Raw genomic sequence first — 18,453 nt, 5'->3', positions numbered from 1 at the left:
TCTCACTTGAATTCTCAAAGGAAATCACTCAACAATGAAGAAAGGGGGAGTGAGAGAGTTCTTCTTTAGCTTGTGAGCGTTTCTGGTCAAAATGAGCAAGAATGAGTCTCAGTGAAGGGGTATTGGGGGTATTTATACTTCCTCTCACAGAAAACTAGCCGTTGGCGAACAGGTACCGGATACTCTAGGTATATATCTAGATATTCCGGACACTGGGGTCCGGACACTTCGGACTTAGAATTTTACGGACGGGGAATAGTTATCCGGAGACTTCGGGTATATGTCCGGATACTCCAGACATCTCTGTCCGAACATTTCGGACCAGGACCCGGACACTCCGAGCTTAGCAGGGGATTTCACAAGAAGACTGTTTATAGTGGTAGGTTTGATTCTCATAGTTTTTGTAGGTTCTCTTGAGCATAACTACCACGTCAACACCTGTAGATCAAAGTCTCTCTCTTGATAGTACGGCGTTCCTATACTTAATTTTAAAATAAAATCTAATCTTCAGGTAGATTTGAAACACCGCTTTCATTCCTTTTTGAGAGGTCATGCTTCGTAATACGTTTTGCTTATTCACCCTTAGCACCTGCACATATGTTTGATAACACGATTAAATATACATGTATTTTGTCATCTAACACCAAAACCCACTAAGGGGACTGGATATCTTTGAAGTAATAGATACATTAAGTTTCTCGTCCAGCTGTATACTAAGACAATCAAGAGCATTTTCTAACAGCATGCAGCATTCTTGAGAGTTGGCTGCTTTATCTGCCAAATTGTGAAATTTATGAGATAGAAACTTGTACTGAAGTTGAGCTTCTCGTTTTGGATTTTCTACCACATTTCTTCCTTGCCTATCTTGTATGCTTCCATTGCGTGCTTCTGGTCCATCTCTTTAGGATATAATGTGTTGGCAGTATTTTAACATGCTTCCAGCCTGTCCAAAAGCCAATTCCCTCTGCCGCTTGCTTTGCAAGTAATTCTTGCGATCACGGCAAGTGTAGCCAAGGTTAAATGGTCCACCAACTTGACGACTAGCTAACTCATGTGCAGCTTTTGGCCTAATTCCAGAATCAGCGGTCTCAATTTCAAAAGCTTGCAGTTCTGAAATTTTTCTTTGTGATGCCATAAGTGGCAGGTCTCGGGCAACTGAAATAAGTGATTATGTTCAAGCACAACATCAGTGATTTCATACTTCCCTTCCCCTCGGTCCAATGTAAGAGTCATCCGAGCTTCACAATCAGTTCTTGTTTCAGCTCTAAAACACTTCGTCACATGATTTGTTAGCCCTTTTCTTGGATGAACCCTCATTAGAGCAAATAAATCTGCATGAAGTCACCTTACCATCATATTTGCTTAGATCTGTGTATCTTTTCCTCACATCAAAGCCTGTACGACCCCCATATGCCAACCAAAATAACCAAGCCTCATCTGAACTTTTGAACCTCAAACCAACTTGCGGCATCCTGTTGTCAGATTGAGACTTAAGTTGTGCCATTATCTTTCACAATGCTTATAATTGCTTTGTCAAATTCTGCGCAAAGAATAAAGTGTATGGGAATTTTCTACCAATTAACATCTATATTCAAGTAATTGCAGCACATGGAACAAACAACCTAAGCAAACAATATGATATCTGAATTACAGCACACAGACAAACAACCTAACCAATGCAGACCACCACCTGCTCCGGGCTGGCGCGGTGCGGAAGAAAGGGCAGCGCGCGCGCGCGAGTGCCCTGTTCCCGCCGCCTGCCAGCGCTAAAACGAGTCCACCTCGTGTTTCCTCCGATTAAAAAAATAGTAGTTTTTTCTTGCTTGCTTGCTTGCTTCATAGAATTCGTCAGAGTTGAGACATGTAACATTGGAGTACATGTTAGCAAACCGAGCGTACAACTCGCAGCACAGAGTACGAGGGAGCATCCAAACTAAATTAAGCAGCACGCGCACGCCATCCTTCCTTCCTTATTGTTTCAGATCAGACTACTATTAGTAAGTAGCTGCTGCTGCTGCTTGTACATCGAGCAGCCAGGCTGCTAGCTAGTTGCCGCCGCCGCCGGGAGAGGACGGGACGTCGTATGCACACTGCTGCAGGGTGAGCTGGTCGATGGGCAGCGTGTCCGTCGGGAAGGGGCAGGCGCCGTCGCCGTCGTGCGGCGCGCCCTGCAGCGCCTCGCACGGCGCCGGGGTGACATTGGCCGACACGCCCTCCACGTCGGTGCAGGTCCAGGGGTACTTCCTCGACTTGTCCAACTCCGCCGTAACGTTGGCGAGGCAGATGCCCCGGAATGGCGCGCCCTGGATGCCCTCGAGCCGCGCCGCCGCCTTGTACACCCCGGTGGCCACCACGTCCTGGTAGCTGATGCCCTCCACCACAGGCACCGCGCTGGGGTCGAACTTGTCGTCCGGGTGGGACTTGTAGTTTCCCGTCATCCAGAACACCCACTTCATGGTCTGGAGCGTCATCCGCCGCACGAACACGTCCCGCACGTAGGCACCCCGCCCCACGGCGGTCTTGATCCGCACGCCCGACTCGGAGTTGACGGCGGCGATGTCCTCGGCGCGCACGTCCCGGATGCCGCCCGACATCTCGCTGCCTAGCGCGATGACGGCGCTCGTCGGCGACACGCACGTCAGCCGGCGGACCACGATGTGCTGGCTGGGCATGCCGTAGGCGATGCCGTACTCGTCCCACCCGCTCTTGATGGCCACGCAGTCGTCGCCGGAGACGATGTAGCAGTCCTCGATGCGGACGTGGGAGCACGAGTCGGGGTTGATGCCGTCCGTGTTGGGGGAGTGCGTCGGGGCCAGGATCGTCACGCCCTGCACCACGATGTTGCTGCTGTACACTGGGTGGATGTTCCACGCCGGCGAGTTGAGCAGCGTCACGTTCGAGATGAACACCGTGTCCGACCACAGGACCTCGATCAGGTAGCCCCGCGTGTACTTGAGCTTGTTACTGTGGAACTTGGACCACCACAGCGCGCCCTGACCGTCGATCGTGCCGTTATTGCCGGTGATGACGACGTCGGTGAGGTTGGATCCGCCGATGAGGCTAGCGTAGCGACCTCCAATCTTGTCCCTCCCTCTTCCATACGAAGGCAGGGGGTCGATGATCGGCCACTCGCTGATATCCTGTTTGTTTTGTTCCCCAACTGTCAACTGAATGAAGAAACCTGAATTCTGCGCTACGATTGGTTGATGAACCAAATACAACGTACCTGGGATCCGAGGATGACGGCGTCGCTGTGAAGGAAGAGCGTGAAGTGGCTCGTCAGGTTGAAGGGCCCCGTCAGCCACTTCCCCGCCGGCACGTACAGCATGGCGCCGCCGCCGCCCTCGCCAGAGTACTGCGACAGGTGATCCACCGCCGAACGGAACGCCGCAGTGTTGGACGTCGTGCCGTCGCCAACGCCGCCGAAGTCCGCCAGCGACGCCGTGTGCGCTCGGCAGTTGGGCGCAAGGTACGTGCTCTGCCCGTTCCTGGACGCCGCCGGCGCGGAGTGGTGGCGCCCGGCCACCGTCGCCGACGCGGCGAGGAGGAGGACGCATACGGAGCGCAGCAGCTGTATTGTGTTGTTTGTACACAGAAGCAGCAGATTGATTGACCATTGTTAGTGTGGTGACGGTCATACAGCAGCATATATATATATATATATATGGTACATCAAATCCTGCATCCTGCTTTGCAAAAAATCTCTACATCGGGCGATTTGATTTGGTGGATGGAATTTGATTTCGCCGGAAAAAAAATGATCTCTATGGTGTAAAAGATGGCAAATCGCAGACTTTGACGGAAGGAAAACGCTTGGAGATTCTCAACTGCTGCATCAATAACTTGGGGAAACGGACAAGTAAAGAGAAAAAGAAAAGAAAAGAAAAATTGGCTGTGCGTGCGAGAATAGCAACATCTCGTTTGGCGTTTGCAATTCGATAGAGGAAAAATGGCAGATTTAGTAAGCATGATGCACAAGTTGCCTTGTTCAAGCGGAATTGTTGCAACACCAAAAGAACATTTGCGAGCAAAAAAGCTATTCGACAGAGAGATTTGCAGTACAGGTGCGGCCATGAATGATAGTAGGAACCGTGCAAGAAAAGAAGAAGAAGAAACACTCCAACACACAACCACAGCAGCGACTTGCAAGAATGGTACCTGGAGGAGTGGTGACGCGTTGAGCACCGGCGACGCCGCCATTGCTGCCGCTGCCGCTCGGCGCTGGTAACCGCAGTGGCCTGGCCTCTAGTGACCCGTGAGGTCACAGGAGAGGAGATCGAGGGGGAGAGATGGTGGAGTGGGGTGGATTGGATGGTAGCGGCAGGCAGGAGCGGCGCCCAATTTATAGGACTCCTCCTCTCTGCACTGTTGAGCACTACTAGCTCCTTCATTCATTATTAACCAATTAATTGATCATCTAGCCATGCATTCCAGTGCGATCCGCAACCAACTTTTCCTGCATTCTCTTTTGTGTAGTACCTTGTTGAGTGGCTCCTTTTCTTTTGCTCTGATTGGGAAAAAGAAAAGAGAAGGAATTGCATCTGCAACTGCCCTTCTGATTGTCCGATTACAGCAGCAGCAGTAGTACACAATTTTTTGTATTACAGACTGTGATTCAGTTACCTGAATCGCGTAGCTAGCTTTCTACCGGCCTAGCGTCCTTTTTAGGTTTCTCTATCTATTCCTAGGTTAGCATTGAATCACTGACACTGTACTGTTCAGGCGTATCAGTAGTAGTAGTAATAGTAGTAGTTTATTTTAGCATGGTAACTGAATTTCTGAAATGTTTATTTCTGTGAAAAGGAATCCGAGCTCTGAACTAGTACTCCTTATATATAAATACTATGAAGTTAAGGGCCACAAGAAGAGAGGAATCCTGCTGCTTTGCTGTGAGACTGACTGTTTTGTCACCTTAATTTGTCATATTCTTCTCAGTTAAGGTGGCTATTAATTAAAGCTGTATCGGTCGGTTACCAAGTCGAGCGGTAACTTGTTCGTTTTCTTTTCCGTTGTTCATTTCTCAAATCTAGAGCTCTTTTTTTTATTCAGTAGAAAACGACGACAGACTAGCTAGTAGTATGACTGAAAACTCAAATAAGATTTGGGATTTGCAGGAGGAAGAAGAAATGGCGTGGATTACATTGAGCGACATACATGTGTATTCATATGCAAGCAACACAGCTCCGTGGTCGATGGCATCCCCAGTTCGTGCTCGACTGCTTGTGTTGGTGTCCCCCCACCCACGCAGTCAGACATCACGGGCGGTGGTCGCAGCGCCTATGGGTTTGTCGTGCTTGCATTGCATGCGTTGGTTGGATGGATCACGGGCGGCTAGTGCTGACAATGCATGCTTTCTGCATTGTTGATGGGTACTGGCAGGCAGAGGCTCACTGAATCTGAATCACTACTACTCCTCCACTGCACTCTGCTTTCGGCCTTCACATGACGCCAGGAAACCGATCTCAATTCTCAAGAACTGCTGGCATGCTGCTGCATTCTTTCTTTCTTTCTTTCATTCATTCATTCTTTCTTTCTTTCTTTCTTTCATTCTTTCCTTGGACTGCATTGCATTGCACATGCTGCACTGGACTCCTAGCCTGTGTATACTGAAAGCATCACCACTTGAGACCGGATGATGAAGCTGATTTTGTGGGATATACATGTGTCCACGATGTTTCATGTACTAGTGCAAGATAGTCGAGGGCTGACCGTCAACAGAAGAGAGAGGACAGGCAATTGCAGAGTTGATTACATACTGATCCAGCTGCGCGCGCATGCATGCTTCAGTTTGATTGATTGATGAGTGGGTCGGTGGTCTGGCAGCCGGCCGCAGCTGCTGGTAATGAATTCGATAATCCATACACGCAGGTTAGTGGCCTGCTGGGCCGGGCTGGACCAGAGAGAGACACCACTCACTAACACTTTCCGCTAGCTGCTGCTGCTGCTGGTGGTGGAAAGGGTCCTCATCGATCTATGCATGCCTTGCCTGCCCGATCCAACGGCCGAGTGCTAGGTCGTTTTCATGGCCTTTTTGCCGGTCGCCGCATGCACGCGTAGACCCTCCTTCTCCAATAGAAGTAGGAACCATGCCTAATGCCATTGCCGCCGTCGTTCCAAATCTCATGCCACTTCATAGCTAGTTTGAGCCCACCCATGAGTAGGCAGTAGCCTCTTGTCGCCCTCCTCCATGTCTGTCGTCACATTATTTGTGGGCCCTGGATCTGAAGAAGCTAGTGATGTGGTAGGCCCACATTCTACATCTGTGACAAGTCAGTGTGCTGTTTGGAGGGATGAAGAGAGGAGCGATCGAGTTCATGGTTCTGGTTTTCATGTTTGGAGGGAGGGGTGTTGCTAAATCAAACTCCGTGATAAAGTTGCTCATGCAACGCAGTAGCCCTTTGTGCCGATGTCAAGGTAGCCGAGAGTAAAAAAAAAAAAAGAGCTGAAAGATGCCTAGCTGCAGGCCGTGGCACGCCGAAGTGGTGGCATGCAATGGTAATGGCAAATGGCATGGCTCGTAGCTTATTGCTCGTGCACATCGATGTATCGCTGACATGCACCTGACAGTGATAGATGTGTGTGCAGCATGCCATAACAACAGTGTAAAGAAAGAACACACTATTATATTATTTTTTGATGATAGATGGAGGTGGCGGGAAGCCAAACCAATTAACCGGCCTTTCTATCCAATCCATCCACACAGGACGATCCCTCGCATGATCGATCGAGTTGGTTGGTTGCTCAATTGATGTGACCTGCATTCGATCCTCCATCACATACAAACTCTCTGATGATCGATCGTCTCCTGAACGAATACTGTACCAGCTGGTGCACTTTGCATCCTTGCCAGCCACAACTTTTCCCCTTCCTTTCTTAGTTTTCATTTCCTTTCTGGCAGAGACGAGGCAGTGCGTACGTGGCATCCATCGCCGACGTACTTCAGTTCAAGTTGAGATACACGCAATCAAGACATCCAAAGTGCAGCGTTTCCAATGCACAATATGTGCAAACCGCTAAAAACAAACTACACTAGTACTCCTAGGCCGCAGTAGCTACAACACAGAGCGAGAGAAAAAAGATGGTCTCAGAAAAGGAAACAAAAACGAAAACGTAAAACAGAAAGGACGCCACCGAAAACTGCAGGCTTGCCCGGGCGCATTCGGTGATCGCCACACAGGTGGGCCCGGTCCGTCATCCGCTCCGGCGAAAGGGAGGGGGCGATCCTCCGGCGGCGAGGCGCCGCACCGGGGATGGGCCAGGATGTGGTCGCGCACGTCTACGACGTCGCCAACGCCGGCTCCGACACCACCGTGCTCCACATCAACCGCTTCTTCAAGGACGCCATCGGCCTCGGCGGCATCTTCCACACCGCAATCCAGGTCATCATCATCATCCATTGCTCCCCAATCCATCCCCCCCCCCCCCCAACATCCTTTATCCTCTTGGGATGCCCCCAGCGGCCCCAAAGATTGGATCTGGATGGCACCGCGTTCCTCCTCTAGTCTAGAGAGATAAAAATCGGTTCTTTTATATGGTGGCGCTGGCTGATGCGATAAAGATACATATGTTTTTTTTCAGATCTTAATTCAATGTTGTGGTACAAATTGGGTTTATTATGAGTTTAGTGCTTTGAAGAAATTAACGTGCTTTGTCACTGGAATGAATGGACAAGGGTAGAAACTATATCTGTAACTGGTAGCCACCAATTTACTTGATACCCAGCACCTTGAAGACGGTGTGGACCTGAAACTGTTATCTCAGTGGTAATTGGATACTTCGTACTAAATCAGTAGGGTTGAATGCAGCCCTGTGGTAAAGAGATATCTATGGGTTGGCTTAACAATGATGCAACGGATTGTGCAAATAAAAGCACTCTTATATAACTATTCTCCTCCTGCTTTTCTGAAATGGCTTAGCTCCAGGCCCTGTAGAATGGAAACACTGATTGCTAGGTCCCTTACATCTCTCCTTAGTGACATTTTACTGATGCATCCTGCCAAACAAGTCATCCATGATATCTACCGAGTATTCATGTTCATGCTTGTTGTTGTGGCTCTATTAGTCAGATGAGCCCCGAATTCCTGATTAACTCCTGAGCATCTCAACTAACAGGTCTACGGGGATGAAGAATGGTCATTTGGCTACTGCGAACGTGGCACTGGGGTTTTTAGCTGCCCCCCATGCAAAAATCCTATGTACACTTATCGCGAGTCCATAGTTCTGGGGAAGACCAACTGCTGTATTCTGAAGGTGAATCAGATACTAAGGGAACTGAGCTGGGAGTGGCCTGGACAGTCATATGAACTCCTGTCCAGAAATTGCAATCACTTCTGTGATACCTTGTGTGAAAAGCTTGAAGTGCCGAAACTTCCAGGTACTTTCAACTTCTTACTGTTTGGTTCGTAAACAAAATTATCTGGTCATTTCTTGTTTGTACAGGCTGCTAAAATCCAAACTTCCTTTTAGTACTGAAACTGAATCTTGTTTTTTTTATAAAAAAATTAAACTGCATTACAACTCCAGACTGATGGATGATGTGCAGGTTGGATCAATCGCTTTGCAAATGCGGGTGATGCTGCTCTAGAGGTTGCTGAAACTACAGCGGTGAAGGTATACATTCTGGTATTTTCTGCTAATTTTATGTTTTCTCTTGAAATTTTGTCATCAAGTTTTGATATATTTCCCCTCAAAGTAATGTGTATCTTCTAGATTTATTTTTCAGTGTCTCACTCTTGGAAAACTCAATAGCAACTAAATTCTACCATCATGTTAATCAAACTGAAACAAATGATACCACGAAGAACCACCTGAAAATGCATTTGCATGCTATCTGCAGGGACTAGCAAATAGGGAATCTAAAAGAAAACTGTTGTGTCGCTACCAGATCATGTTGAAAATATATTTCTTAAGAATCTGTATGTTAATAAACGTATGCTGGTATGTCAAAAAAGTTGCAGTATCCTTATCCATTGGCAATACTGTCCCGAATAAAAGTAGTTGTTTTATTGGCTGACACATTGAATTTTATCAATGTTTTATTTTCCACTCAGCTGAAACAAGCAAAAAAGGAAATCGTGACTGCATGCAAAGTGGCCTCAGCATTTTTGACTGGCACATCGTCAAGCAGCTCATCGAATGTGGAGGATACGGGTGGCTCAACCTCAACAAGAAATCCACTTTTTGAGGGGACATGGATCAGAAGTATCGTCGGTATGAGTATGAAGCCATCAAAGAGTCTAGCCAGTGTAGATAGTTCAGATAGCGAATGCTCTGATTGTGAATCAGAACCAGATGACAACGCTGACCAACAAGTTAAAGATGCAACACAGGAGCAAGACATGAAAAGTGAGAATAATGGACCACGGGATCATTCATGAAGCTCGCACCATTACATGCAGAGAGAGGAGCAACCTCTACATACTGCCGTTTTTCTGATAAACATATCACACAGAGCAATCTACGGACGAAACTAACTTAACAATTTGCCACATTCATTTCTGATCGAGAACCTGGAGCTGTGAAAAGGTCCTGAGAAGCGCAGATGCGATGGAGTGCACCACAATGTGCGCTATCTTGAGCTTAATCTGTCCACGACGTGGCAGCGGGCGAACTCTCCTTTGCCTCTCAGCCCTGTAAACTGTGATGAGATGAGTGGCACTTCCTTTCTCGGCCATCTTGGTGAAGTGAACGAGGTGCTTTTTGCTGGAGAGTTTGAAGCAAATAGTGTAGCGTGAGATATTAGGGAGCTTGGCTGCACTATGCTTGATCTTTGTTCTTGTGATCTATATATAGACCTCGACGAGTTTATCTGAATACAAGATATGACAGCTGAATTTTTTGTTTCTGTGTAGCATCAACAGAATGCTGTTACTTATAATAATCTTGCAGTGTCTGTAGGTATGATAAAACTCTGCCGGTATGTAAGTATGTTTGAGTCATGATTGGGCTGTTTGTCTGTGTATGTGAGAATCTGCAAATCTTTGACTTGGCGTTGTCCATACGTGTCCCTTGGAGCAGACACGTATGCATCTTCTGAAGGGCAAATGATTGGCTCGTCAGTTACGCCATTTGGCACCTGCCTGTGATGTCATGTATGTATATCCCAAACGCAAAGAATTGTTGCCAACCTGGTATGTCTCCAAGCCCTGAATATCTGTTCCTTGTGCAGTTGAGACTTGTTCTGCAGCTGATTGAGGGCCAAAACCAGAATGAATACTACTAGCTAGACACAAGGACATTCGCCACCTGTGATGTCATGTGCATGTATCTCAACTTGCGAAGAACAGAGAATTTGTTCCAACCTGTCATGTCGCCCAAATCCGAGTATTTTGCCGCTGAACAAGACAAGCATTTCAAGGCATGTCTCAATCTTGGCATGCTAATCATTTGCATTAGTTGTGCATTGGTTCGTTCTTCTTTGTGTGGCAGTTGCAGTCCTACCTGTGAGAGGGTGCTGATTGGCCTTGACTGCTTGCAGGTCCTGCACTCACTCTGATGGAGATGAAGTTTCCTGGACGGCTGGACCTCTGTTCTAGTACCACGTCGTTTTCTGGGATTCCTCTGTTCATTCATGGACGGCTGTCTCCCAGGATCAACGAGAAATTTGTTTGTATAAGCATGCATGATACTGGGATGCCGTGTTTCTGGTCTTCATTCATACAAAGTGATGGATGCTACACTGCTGCATCATCTTCTCCGGCCATCATTTCATGTTTAATCGGTCGTTTAACCAACTGCTAATCAGGATGAAAAGGACACGACGCGTCAACGGAACAGAAAGGATGAAGGGAAACAAAAAACATGTGAGATGATGATGTGCAGGCAAACGCAAACAGACAGAGGCAGAAAGCAAAGCCAAGAATGGATCCGGCCGGCGCCAACTGACAAGTGGCAACCAAATCACACAGATGCAGAGTCCAGCCGGCTTGTAGTTTGCACCAGCAGCATTTGCTAGTGGTGTGTCCAGTGACGAGTGAGCTAGTGTTGGACGGGAACGGATGGACGCTCATCGGGGCGATTCACAAGCATAGCCGTCACCACAACCACAACAAACAGCTCTTGATGTCATTTTCCACATTGCTATTCCTGGGAGAAAGAAAACCTGAAATGTGCCCAACAAGGACAGGTAAAATAACAACAAAAATAAGAGACAAGAAAAAGAGGGGCTGAGGCCTGAGGTCTCTCAGACTAGGTAGGTCTCGAATCCGGCCGTTGCAGGAAGCAACAAGGCCACAAACACTTCTTGGCCCAGCCCGGGCGCGCGACGGAACAGGACAAGGGTGGTGGAGTGGATTTGGCGGACGGGAGGGACGCAAGCCACGGCACGGCATGGCGCCACCCGCCACTCCGAGTCTGCTCCTCTCCAACCACTCCTCACCCTCGCCGCCGCACCGCCGCCGCCTCCTCCGCGCGCCGGGGCTCCTGCTGAAGCCTCGCCCGCACAATCCTCGTACCATCCACCGCCACGACAATCGCGGCGTCCTCTTCTCCTCGTCCTTCCCTCGCCTTCGCCATCATGTCCTCCGCCCGGCCGCCGCGCCGGCCATCGCGCCCGGCGACCACTGGGGCAACTGGGCCTTCCTCCTCTCCGCCGCGGCATTCGGCACATGGTATGTTTCCATTGACTGAGGCACCGAGCGCGAGCGATCTCCATTCGTGCACTTAATTTCTGCTGATGTCCGGAAGGAGGTAACTCTAGCCTCTAGCCCGTGTGCGTGACGAGATGACGAAACGATGACGTTGATGGATGAAGGTCGGAGGAGAAGACGCCGTGGGGCGCGGCGCTCAGCGGGGCCCTGGTCAGCATCCTGGCCGGCCTGGCAGCCACGGCCGCGGGGCTGATATCTCCCGGCGCGCCGGCGCACGACGCCGTCATGGAGTACCTGCTGCCGGCCGCCGTCCCGCTGCTGCTCCTCGGCGCCGACCTCCGCCGCGTCGTCCGCACCACCGGCGACCTCCTCAAGGCCTTCCTGATCGGCTCTGGTATTGACCGCTTCCCTTCTCAATCTGTCACAGCACCGGTGGATTAGGAATAATTTGATTTAATTGTCCCGCTTGGTGTTCCTTTCTTGCCTTGCCTCCCTCCCAAGATGCAAACTTTCTCACCTGCTGAAACAGTGCAGTTACAGATACTTGTCTGAATCTTTGATAGTTGCAACTATAATCGGCACGACGGTGGCCTATCTTTTGATTCCGATGCGATCGCTCGGCCAAGATAGCTGGAAGATCGCAGCCGCGCTTATGGGCAGCTACATTGGTGGAGGTAACTTTATTTCTTACTGAACAAAGCCATGATCCGTCAATAATACTATGCTGCAACTCCACAATCGTCTGATCCACCATGATCAACTGCAACAGCGGTGAACTACGTTGCCATCTCTGAAGCTCTCGGCGTCACGCCATCTGTTCTCGCCGCCGGTGTCGCAGCGGACAACCTCATCTCCGCGCTCTACTTCATGGCCCTCTTCTCACTGGCATCAAAGATACCAGCAGAACCCAAGATGGCTCAAGGTACACCACTGACAGCAGCCAGTTGTGCTCTTGTTGTATCTCTGAATTTCGCAGTGCTCCGGTGATCATTCATGTCTCTGAATGCTGTCACAGCCAGCCACAAGGACGGCGAGTCCGAGGGCGGCGGGCGCCTCTCGGTGCTGAACGGCGGGTTGGCGATCGCGCTGTCCTTCGTCATCTGCAAGGCCGGGTCGGCCATCGCCAACCGACTGGGCCTCCAGGGCGGCACCCTGCCCTGCGTCACGGCGCTGGTGGTGTTCCTGGCGACGGCGTTCCCGGGGCAGCTAGGCAAGCTCGCGCCGGCCGGCGAGACCATGGCCCTCATCCTGATGCAGCTCTTCTTCGCCGTCGTCGGGGCCAACGGCAACGTCGTCGACGCGGTCACCAAGGCGCCCAGCGTGTTCGCCTTCGCGCTACTTCAGGTGTCCATCCACCTCGCCGTGGTGCTCAGCGTCGGCAAGCTCATGGGGCTGGAGAGGAAGCCCCTGCTCATCGCCTCCAACGCCAACGTTGGCGGGCCCACCACGGCGGCTGCCATGGCCACGGCCAAAGGATGGAGCTCGCTGATTGTGCCGGGCATCCTCGTCGGCATCTTTGGAATCTCCATGGCCACGTTCTTTGGCATTGGCTTTGGCATGTTCGTGCTAAGAAGAATGTGAGGCTAGCCATGGCTGGCACTGCTTCTGCTAGATGCCGTCTCGCTCACAATCAGATCCACCTCGCTGATTGTTAGGCTTAACTTGAAGCACGGCATGCCACTATGGAGATTTATAATCAGATTGCGTGAAAGAGGATAACAATAAAGTAGGACAGATTCATCCACTGCAGTACAAATCAAATGCATACGAAATTCGAAACCTCTCATCTTCCGATTTACACAATAGTGGAAACGTAACTTGTACTAGGAAAAATCTTTTACGATTTCATGTAGTATGGGTAGACTTCACAAACATCAAACAGAGCGGAAAGGTAAAAATCTGAAAATCATGAATCGCACTGAGAGCTTGAAGGGCAAAATTTGAAAATCAAGATAAATCGATTCACTTAAATATCCATTTGAGAAGAATCAAAAGCTACTTATAAGAGTTCCACCAGGGCATCAAGAGCATCCAATTTTATGAGCTCATACCCATTCCAAAAAGCATTTCCTGGGTTAGATGACCTTTCCAGAGTGCATTTAACAGAGCAATGGTCCATAATACCATAATAGCCTAGCAGGTGGTGAGAGCATAAGCAAATGCAGATTAACAAAATCTCATCTTTGTTTCAACCACGAATGCTTGCAGTCAACTATCTTTAGGGGATGATAAACAAGGTTCAGACTCTTAAACAGAGACAAAGATATGTAGGATAAGATAGCAGGCTCCATAACACATCCTAACCCAGTACAAAATTCAGTCTCAGAAAATTTCAACCCAAAGGATGATAGAAACACAGCATACAGAAACAGCACTCCAGGACCGTCTCCAGGCATTTTTAGCTAATGACTAGGCAGATAATGAAGCTCACTGCTCCTCGTTAATGGCACCCTTGTCACTGACGTAGATGCCATCCAAGAACTTTCTGATATCCTTGTTCTTCACATGACATTTCTGTAGAAAAACAGATTAACTTGATTCAGTAACATGAACCATGGGACAACAATCAACAGTAGTAGTGTGATTTATAGAACAACAATCAACAATACTAGTAAATTCACGAAGTGTCCAGACTGTTTCTGCACTTAATTTATGGAGCAATAGAAGGATAGAAAAAGGAATCGCTTACTGGAAACCAAAATTACCATGAGATGCCACAACAATATATCACAAAGGTGATTGGGCATGAGCTTCTCCACAAGGTTGTACAAATATCAGTCATGGGTCCTTAGGGCAATAGGTATGCACTACTACCAAAGACATGAAGCCTTTAAATGCTATACTGGTTGCAACACATAACCAGCAACTACAATCGATCAACACCTGGATACTCGATACTTAGATATCTCAGTGTGGGACTGCAGTTTTAGTTTTCTAGTGAGAACACCAGTGACTCAAACTTAAAAATGTGTTTTGTGAATACACATTTCTTTATTTCAAATCCAAAACAACCACAGTAAGGCACTGAGATGAAACTCTAGGACCATGCAACGTCTGATTCCTATAACTTTAGCTACATCTACAGCAGTAGTTTCATCACAAAGCTATATAGCAGGAGAGAGGACAACTATCATGGTCTATCCCATCAATCAAAGTACATCTAATAAAGCACGGAGCACCGCGGCATGAGGAAGATAGAAAGGGCATGATCCAATAGCTATTCACCTGGTTGATGAGGGCGGCAGAGCGAGAGACGAGCTCGATGTCGTTGCCGTCGAGGATGAGCTCATCCTTGACCTTCTCGGACCGCAAGATGGTCACACCCTCAAGCATGTCCACCTTCCTGACCTGAGGATCAAAGCAACCAACCAGTTGGAACCAACGCATCACATCCTCAGATCTGCTCCGCCGCAGGAATGAAAAATCTATCATGATCCGCGCGGATAATAAAGGCATGATTAGAAATTACCTTCTTCTCGCCCAGGAAGTTCCTGATCTCGATGGCGGTGTTGCCGTTGGTGATGGAAGCGTTGATGGGGAAGTGAGCGTAGACGAACCTCATCTTGTAGCGGTATCCCTTGGTGACGCCGGTGATGAGGTTCTGGACGTGGGAGATGGCGGTGCGGATGGCGGCCATGGTGCGTCGGGTGCCGAACCAGGCGTCAACCTTGAGCTTCCGGCCGCCCTCCTGCAGCTGGAAGTCGAGGTTGAGGTGCTTGAAGTTGCGGGTGAGCTTCCCGCGGGGGCCCTCCACCGTCACCACCTTGGCGGCCACCTTCACCGTGACCTCCTCCGGGATGTCCATCGTCTCCGACGCCAGAATGGTCTTCATCTTGGCCGGTGCTTCTTCTTCCTCCTCCTTCTCCTCGGCGACGGCGGGGCAGCGGCGGCGGAGGCGAGGAGGGTTTGTGTGCTCGAAGGAGCGGCGGCGAAGGCGAGGAGTAGCCTTTTATACAGCGGGGGCGCTGAGAGGTAGGGTTTTGTAGTTCGATCGGGCAATCCCCGCCGTCGGATCGATGGCTTAGGGTTTGCTTGCCACTGCTGAGAGTAATGGGCCGTCCTTATGGGCCGCTGAGAAAAGGCCGGGGAACGCGACGCTAGGTTCTTTTTCATTTTCTTGATTATTCATTCACATTGTAAATGGTTTGACCAACTTCTTTCAAAATGGTTCCATCAACTTATTTAAAAAATAGTTTGATCAAGAACTTGGAAATTGGATATGGTTTTTTCGGGATTCGGACAAGGAAAAATCTCACTTCAATTCATTCATCTTTGGAGTCCAACCTCTCCTGTAATCTAGTAAATTACTGAATACTTAAAAAAGTATACTATACTACTGAGAAAAGGTTTATTCTGTACTACAAGCCAAAAGCTGAAGGACGGAGCTTTTGCAAACTTATTACTATGGGAAGGGAGTGAATTTTGTGGATTGCCACTGTAACTTGCAATAAGAAAAATAATCAAACTTATATAAAAAGGTATCAACATCAAATTAGTTTCATTGAATCCACCATCAAATATGTCTCGATCGTTATGTAATCTTGAAATTAAAAAATGTTAAACATGAGGCAAAGGAGAAAAGGAAAAACTTTCCAAAACTACTTGACTTTTTAGAAAGTTTAAATAACCATACTAAACAAATAAATATCAGCATGTACAAAAAGGTTATGTGCTTTGGGGGAGACTGTACACATCTGCATGACCTTTTCTTTTGCTTGATATATCTGACTTTTTGTTTGGCAAGACTCTGCATATGACTTGACGTACAGCGAAGCATCATGGGAAAAGCAAGTAAGCTAAGGTTGATGTCTCGCTGGAAAAATGAGTAGACACTAGCTACTATAGTGCGAGGTGGCCCTGATCCTGAACCTGTAGAGTGCTCGATCGATCATGGGTCGTCTCTACCAATACAGAGCAATGCAAGCTACACATTGTATAGCACTAGGCAAAGCAAGTCTACAGCACATGTTCTTCCACAGCAAGCTGTCTGTGTGTCGAGTCTAATCAGGATATATATCTCAGATGATAGATAAATGTTGCTGCCAAAGAAGAGCAACGGGTGTGGCTGTGAGCAGAGAACACTAGCGGATTCAGACACTGCAGCAGAAAGCTCTCATGGATTGCCTTGCTCTTACAGATGCAAAGTTGTGATCGGGCTGAAGCACCACACACTGTTTGTTGATCATGCGCGCGCACACACGAGAGAGAGAGAGAGAGAGACTTCGAACACTTGCGCCTGTGCTGGACTAGCGCACAGATCACCTACTCTATATGTATAGGCAGCAGGCTACCGAAAAAAGCCTTGCTAGCTTCAGTTGCATGCCTATCGAGATATATAGGGGCGGTAATCCTTTGATCATCTGTCGCTCTCATGGATTGATCTGAACATGAACAAGTAACAAGAGCCTGTGTGTCGGCACGTCCACTGTAGCCCTTACACGTTTCATGTCTGAAGAAACCGTCAGGCTGTTTCCTGTGTGAGGCTTTCACTCAGGCATATAGCGTATGCATAGCCAATAGGTAGATGTACATTTCAGGTGTTTTATTGTCCATCAGATTCAGAGAACACAACTAGACGACCAGAAGAGTGCGTGATCGGAACGCTGCAGCTGAATTCAAGTAGAAAGGGTCGGTCATGAATCAAAGTGAAGTTGCTTTCAGAACACAAATCAAATTAATGGCTGCTCGCTTGCTTAATCAGATTGAGTAATCAAATTACTAGCTAGTCCTACAACAATGCAATCAGCAGGGATGATCATTTATGTATGTTGGTGACTTTATTTGCGTTGGCCTGGCCATGTATATATATGAATGATAGTTGACAGTACAGCGATTTAAGCATGGACCGAAGACGTCGTTTCGGCTGACTCCTCTCTCTTTTTCTTTTCTGGCAATCGCAGGTAAAGAGAGTACGCTTGTAGCATCAGATCCATGGTGCAGTGTCTCCGTCGATCCCTCGCCCTTTCAGCTCCTTTCCATGCCAATTTGCCAACCGAACTGAGTGACAGCAAAACAGCAGGTGCATGTGTTGGGGTTTGTGGCCAGTGACTGACGATTGAATTGATTCTCTCATGCACTAGCCGGCCAGGGAAAGCCGCAATGCCCCATGCCCATGCCCTCTAGCTCAGCTCATCAAAGTAAGGTAGGTAGGTTTTCATACCACTCTCTCTCTCTCTCTCTAAATGTTTCAGGTTACCTCGACCACTCACAAAATAAAAGTGCTAGCCACTCGCTCCTACCATTCTTTTCTCACCTCTCCTCATCTGAATCCACAGTTCCTACTAGCTCCTTGGGGTTGACGATTCCCTCTTGAGTCTTGCCTCACCTGACACAGAAAACCTTCCAATTTAATGTTTCGCCGACACCGTGACGCTGCAACAAGGGATCGAATAAACGCTTTCCGGTAAATGTTACTCCTAGTTTGGTTTTTTTTATATATATTTATGTCGGTTCCCGGCCGGCGATTATTCCGGCTCCACAAACACAAGAGAAGAGAAATTCTATGCTTATATTCTCTAGCTCACAACTTTAACTGCTTCTTATATGCCTCAAGTACAGATGCTTCTGCATGTCTGCACTGCACTGATGAGAAGCAGATCAACAAGCAGAGATAGTGAAAGAGGAATATGTTTATCAGCCTTACCTGGGTACTACTAGTACATCAAAGCAGCTAACTGTTACTACTAGCTAGCAGTATATGACTGCAAGTGCAGATCGATCGATGATAAAAAGAAAGGGGGCATGATACATATCAAACCATGCATCTCAAACAAACAGTGACAAGTAAAGGAGCGTGTTGCGCCTTTGAGAAAGAAAGAAAGAGGGGTGGCCACACTTGTGTTCCTGGCCTGGGTGTGCCCAATGC

The 18,453-nt window shown here is 48.3% G+C and overlaps 4 protein-coding genes across 4 annotated transcripts; 2 read left to right on the top strand and 2 right to left on the bottom strand.

The window, feature by feature from the left end:
* Window positions 1-1,797: 1,797 nt before the first annotated feature.
* On the bottom strand, window positions 1,798-4,306 carry LOC112890994 (probable polygalacturonase). The gene is made up of 3 exons (XM_025957889.1): window positions 4,159-4,306; window positions 3,227-3,571; window positions 1,798-3,140 (listed from the first exon to the last, which is right to left on the bottom strand). The coding sequence occupies exons 1-3, from the start codon at window positions 4,198-4,200 to the stop codon at window positions 2,046-2,048; spliced, it is 1,482 nt and encodes a 493-aa protein (XP_025813674.1). The 5' UTR covers window positions 4,201-4,306; the 3' UTR covers window positions 1,798-2,045.
* A 2,795-nt stretch (window positions 4,307-7,101) lies between these two features.
* On the top strand, window positions 7,102-9,961 carry LOC112889551 (deSI-like protein At4g17486). The gene is made up of 4 exons (XM_025956257.1): window positions 7,102-7,379; window positions 8,113-8,374; window positions 8,543-8,610; window positions 9,051-9,961. Exons 1-4 carry the CDS (start codon window positions 7,251-7,253, stop codon window positions 9,375-9,377), a joined length of 786 nt encoding a protein of 261 aa, XP_025812042.1. The 5' UTR covers window positions 7,102-7,250; the 3' UTR covers window positions 9,378-9,961.
* A 1,116-nt stretch (window positions 9,962-11,077) lies between these two features.
* LOC112889810 (uncharacterized membrane protein YjcL-like) lies at window positions 11,078-13,367 on the top strand. The gene is made up of 5 exons (XM_025956581.1): window positions 11,078-11,609; window positions 11,753-11,982; window positions 12,152-12,262; window positions 12,358-12,510; window positions 12,604-13,367. The coding sequence occupies exons 1-5, from the start codon at window positions 11,329-11,331 to the stop codon at window positions 13,167-13,169; spliced, it is 1,341 nt and encodes a 446-aa protein (XP_025812366.1). The 5' UTR covers window positions 11,078-11,328; the 3' UTR covers window positions 13,170-13,367.
* A 381-nt stretch (window positions 13,368-13,748) lies between these two features.
* Window positions 13,749-15,520, bottom strand: LOC112889811 (60S ribosomal protein L9-like). Its single transcript, XM_025956582.1, has 3 exons — window positions 15,058-15,520; window positions 14,814-14,936; window positions 13,749-14,102 (listed from the first exon to the last, which is right to left on the bottom strand). Exons 1-3 carry the CDS (start codon window positions 15,418-15,420, stop codon window positions 14,016-14,018), a joined length of 573 nt encoding a protein of 190 aa, XP_025812367.1. The 5' UTR covers window positions 15,421-15,520; the 3' UTR covers window positions 13,749-14,015.
* Window positions 15,521-18,453: the final 2,933 nt, after the last annotated feature.

The sequence above is a fragment of the Panicum hallii genome, chromosome 4 (genome assembly GCF_002211085.1).
Source record: "Panicum hallii strain FIL2 chromosome 4, PHallii_v3.1, whole genome shotgun sequence".
Lineage (NCBI taxonomy): Eukaryota > Viridiplantae > Streptophyta > Magnoliopsida > Poales > Poaceae > Panicum > Panicum hallii.
The sequence above is the reverse complement of the archived record's forward strand: the minus strand, read 5'-3'. Positions and strand labels throughout refer to the sequence as shown.